At 34.3% G+C, this 4,970-nt stretch overlaps 2 protein-coding genes across 2 annotated transcripts; both read left to right on the forward strand.

Moving 5' to 3' along the window:
* Window positions 1-226: 226 nt before the first annotated feature.
* On the forward strand, window positions 227-1,380 carry LOC127088178 (protein MIZU-KUSSEI 1). The gene has a single exon (XM_051029097.1). It carries the CDS (start codon window positions 476-478, stop codon window positions 1,181-1,183), a length of 708 nt encoding a protein of 235 aa, XP_050885054.1. The 5' UTR covers window positions 227-475; the 3' UTR covers window positions 1,184-1,380.
* A 1,579-nt stretch (window positions 1,381-2,959) lies between these two features.
* LOC127088179 (protein MIZU-KUSSEI 1) lies at window positions 2,960-4,053 on the forward strand. Its single transcript, XM_051029098.1, has one exon. It carries the CDS (start codon window positions 3,184-3,186, stop codon window positions 3,889-3,891), a length of 708 nt encoding a protein of 235 aa, XP_050885055.1. The 5' UTR covers window positions 2,960-3,183; the 3' UTR covers window positions 3,892-4,053.
* The last annotated feature ends 917 nt before the right edge of the window (window positions 4,054-4,970 follow it).

Raw genomic sequence — 4,970 nt, forward strand, 5'->3', positions numbered from 1 at the left:
AAAACCCGCAATCACGCCGTCATGGTAGTCATTTGATTAACATCCGACCATCTTAATTTAAGTTGGTTATTTTTGGAGTTACAAAATTATATAGAATATTGATTGTGTGATTGCGTGAAAGTAGTGACATTAGCAAATTCAAATTCGATTATTACACCCTAATTACAATATCAATAATTACAAATGTGAGGGTTACTCGATATATTTATTAGCATTAAAAAGATTCCATTAGTACATGGCCTAATCTATGGATTATGTGACCAATACCAACTAACTTCCTAATCCCACCCCACTTTTACATCTTGGTAGACCCTCTCTTTAGTTAGCCACACCTTCCTTTTCTCTATATGTATTGCTCCATCCTCTTAGCTGTAAACTTCAGAATCCATATATTCATCTTCAAACATATCCATCACTCTGTTTTTCTAGAACTTACCTTAACTTAATTATCACAACTTCATAACAATTAATATTAATGCCATCTGTGCATTCTAGTCCTTTCTACCCAATGGAAAATCCAGCTATAGCATCACTTCTCCGGCACACATCCGGCGAAAAGCGGAACAAGTTCTCTGCCGGAGGCCTCTTAAAGATGTTCAAACTCTTCCCTATGTTAACATCAGGTTGCAAAATGGTAGCCCTATTAGGAAGACCAAGAAAGCCTATGTTAAAAGACAGTGCCACAACAGGAACCATCTTTGGTTACAGAAAAGGAAGAGTTAGCATAGCTATACAAGAAGATACGCGTCAAATGCCGATGTTTCTGATCGAATTACCAATGCTAACGAGCGCGTTAAACAAAGAAATGTCCTCTGATATAGTAAGAATCGCGCTGGAGAGCGAGACAAAGACAAATAAGAAGAAACTGTTGGAAGAGTTTGTCTGGGCTGTGTATTGTAATGGTAAAAAAGTTGGTTACTCAATAAGGAGGAAACAAATGGGCGATGAAGAACTTCAAGTTATGCAACATTTGAGAGGCGTGTCCATGGGAGCTGGCGTGTTGCCGACTGCATCGGATCATAAGGATAGTTCTGATGGTGAAATGACTTATATGAGAGCAAGGTTTGAAAGAGTTATTGGTTCTAAGGATTCTGAAGCTTTTTATATGATTAATCCTGATAATAATATTAATAATAGTAATCAAGGACCTGAGTTTAGTATATTTTTTGTTAGAGCTCACTAGAATTATTGTATTATATTATATAAGTATAGTAATTGATGTGTATGTATTTATCAGATTATAAGCTTAGATTATATTCTAAGCTTCAGGTTAGTATGATTTATGATAAAGTTAGTTCTTTCATACGGAACAAATAACACAGATTATCGAGGTTGAAGCAATTTATCTTCTATATATCTTCAATGATGTAGCGTTTTTCATTCCAGATATGTTAAAATAACATAGAGAGAGGGGAAAAAACAAGGGAAAGCAAGGGTTGGCTTCGTACAACCGGGCCGGGTCCGGGCCTGTTGATAATTTCAACTGCCTAACACCTTTGATGAATATGACCTATGATCTGATACATTGAAGAAAGGTGGCAATTAAATAAAGAAACCATACGAAAGAGAGAGTCACTTACAAGTAAAAGCAAAGTTTCATGTACACAAGCATAAATGTTAGGAGAAGAATGAGGTTGATCTCAATAATTAGTAATGGTGTTTTGGAAAAAAGTATAAAGCAATTGACGTTGATACTACTAATCAATGTAATGATCAGAGAGGCACATGCTAGGCCAACATTACCACAAACCCTTTCCTTCTTTCTTTACCTTTTTGTGTCCATTTTTTTCTTCATTTACCCCACAACCTGTGGTCCTCCCCACCCTTATCTTATCACTTGTATTTCAATAATCCTATTATATATTTCACAAACTTTGTCACATCAATCTACCTTTAATATTGGTTTTTTCCTTTACTCTAACAATTTGAAAGAATCTCCGCTTACAATAAGTTTTAATATCACGATTTTAGATATATTTTTGATAAGTTAAATGTGAAACATTATAATACGTGTTCTGACCATGTAACATGTTTTCGTATCATTTACGTTTGACATTTTAGATTTCCTAACATCAAATGTAGTGAAAGCTTTAACGATAGTTCATATATAATAATGTTGTGTTTTAGATCAATAGATATAGTTTTTAAAATGGTTTGTTTTGTTATCCAAAAAGAAGTAATCATCCGTTTGTTAGTCGTTTGTCTTCTACAATCTACTCAAATTATGTTAATATATCCATTCTAAACTCAAATTCAAATGATTATTATAGTTCAAGATCCGCTACCGTAGGAAAAATCCGCAATCACGCCATCATATATAATTGTAGTCATTTGATTAACATAAGACAATTGTAGTTACAAAATTATATTGTTTCATATCATTAGATCAAAATCTAACCGCTAATAGAATATGGATCGCATGATTGCGTGAAAGTAGCGATCACGGTTTTAAATTGCGGTCAAATCACACTTGTGACCGTAATATTGTTGATGCGGTAGTCTCCGCATCCGCATCAGGCCGCAATTGCGGTTTGATTTAAAATCATGCGTCCAACCACATTAGAGTTCGCATCAAACAATTTCATCAAGTTTCTTCACATATTTTCATCATAACTCAAAGTTTGAGAATCAAAAATTTCTTTTTACTTTTCATTTATAATGTAAATGATTAATATCAAGAATTTTTTAATGGTGTATTTCACATATCTTTCAATAAAAATTTACGCCACAATGACTGCAATACGCATCGCAGCAACCGCAATGACCGCAATCGCAACACACGCACGCAATCACAACCGCATCCGCGACCGCAACCGCAATTTAAAACTATGATAGTGATAGTAAATTCAAATTCGATTATTACACTCTAATTACAATATCAATAATTACAATGTGAGTGTTAATCAATATATTTATTAGCATTAAAAAGATTCCATGAGTACATGGCCTAATCTATGGATTATGTGACCAAAACCAACTAACTTCCTAATCCCCCCCCCACTTTTACATCTTGGTAGACCCTCTCTTTAGTTAGCCAAACCTTCCTTTTCTCTGTATGTATTGCTCCATCCTCTTAGCTGTAAACTTCATAATCCATATATTCATCTCCAAACATATCCATCACTCTGTTTTCCTAGAACTTACCTTAACTTAATTATCACAACTTCATAACAATTAATACTAATGCCATCTGTGCATTCTAGTCCTTTCTATCCAATGGAAAATCCAGCTATAGCATCACTTCTCCGGCACACATCCGGCGAAAAGCGGAACAAGTTCTCCGCCGGAGGCCTCTTAAAGATGTTCAAACTCTTCCCTATGTTAACATCAGGTTGCAAAATGGTAGCCCTATTAGGAAGACCAAGAAAGCCTATGTTAAAAGATAGTGCCACAACAGGAACAATCTTTGGTTACAGAAAAGGAAGAGTTAGCATAGCGATACAAGAAGACACGCGTCAAATGCCGATTTTCCTCATCGAATTACCAATGCTAACGAGCGCGTTAAACAAAGAAATGTCCTCTGATATAGTAAGAATTGCGCTGGAAAGCGAGACAAAGACAAATAAGAAGAAACTGTTGGAAGAGTTTGTCTGGGCTGTGTATTGTAATGGTAAAAAAGTTGGTTATTCAATAAGGAGGAAACAAATGGGCGATGAAGAACTTCAAGTTATGCAACATTTGAGAGGCGTGTCCATGGGAGCTGGCGTGCTGCCGACCGCATCGGATCATAAGGATAGTTCTGATGGTGAAATGACTTATATGAGAGCAAGGTTTGAAAGAGTTATTGGTTCTAAGGATTCTGAAGCCTTTTATATGATTAATCCTGATAATAATATTAATAATGGTAATCAAGGACCTGAGTTTAGTATATTTTTTGTTAGAGCTCACTAGAATTATTGTATTACATATATATTAATTAATGTGTATGTATGTAACAGATTATAAGCTTAATTATATTATAAGCTTGAGGTTAATATGATTTATGATCAAGTTAGTTCTTTCATAAGGAACAAATAACACAGATTATCGAGGTTTGAAGCAATTTATCTTCAATGATGTAGCGTTTTTTATTCAAGATAAGTTAAAATAACAAAAGGTTTTCAACTTTTAGAGGCTATATATGCTATCTTCTCTCTAGTTTTAAGAGAATTGATCATTCAAACATTCACTACTGTTGTGCTCTCACAGAATCATCAAGGTAAGAAATAATTACAGGCTCCTCTACTCCTAATCCTGTTAAGCTATAGTTACTAACGGTTATAGCCAACTAACTCTAGCTAACAGTCAAAGGATGAGTGAGCTAGCTAGCACATGGTTTTACAAATTAGACATCATCTAATACAATTTGAGGATCTACTCAAGTTTCTAGTAAAAAAATGAATTAATTTTTATATATAACAATATTTGTTTTTATGTGTAATTCTTTTGATTGAGTATAGTTCACTAATAATATTAATAATATTTGGGTTGGATGAAATAACACCACCACTTTGTAAAATTTAAATTTTTTACATCTTTGATAAAAAAAATTCGAATTATTTACCCAAATAATTCAATTTTTCAATTTTTTTTTCAAAATAATTCAGTTTTTAAATTTTTTTCCAAACTATCCACTTTGAAGAGGAGTCGCCGGATGAATTAGTGTCTGCTCATAAACTTAGAGAAGAGGCGTCAATTGGATTGGCTAGTTCACCTTGTGTTGCCAATCCAATTGGCGTTGATGTGTTAAGTTTTAAAGGAGACGCCAATTGGTCTGACACCTGTGTTTGTTTCGTAATTTTTTTTGAAAAACATTGTACATGATAGATAAAGTCGAAATCGGACCAATTCATATTAATATTAATACCCGTTTACACAAAAAAGACTAATGTTGATGATCGGGATCACCTAACCGACCTCCGATCCGACATCCCCTAGCTACCCGAACTCGTGACCCTAATCCACGTTGATGATTCACCCCAGGTGTTTGA

This window comes from Lathyrus oleraceus, chromosome 5 (assembly GCF_024323335.1).
Source record: "Lathyrus oleraceus cultivar Zhongwan6 chromosome 5, CAAS_Psat_ZW6_1.0, whole genome shotgun sequence".
Taxonomy (NCBI): domain Eukaryota; kingdom Viridiplantae; phylum Streptophyta; class Magnoliopsida; order Fabales; family Fabaceae; genus Lathyrus; species Lathyrus oleraceus.

Coding starts and splice junctions, on each gene's coding strand:
- LOC127088179 (XM_051029098.1), top strand. CDS start 3,184: ATGCCATCTGTGCATTCTAGTCCTTTCTATCCAATGGAAAATCCAGCT.
- LOC127088178 (XM_051029097.1), top strand. CDS start 476: ATGCCATCTGTGCATTCTAGTCCTTTCTACCCAATGGAAAATCCAGCT.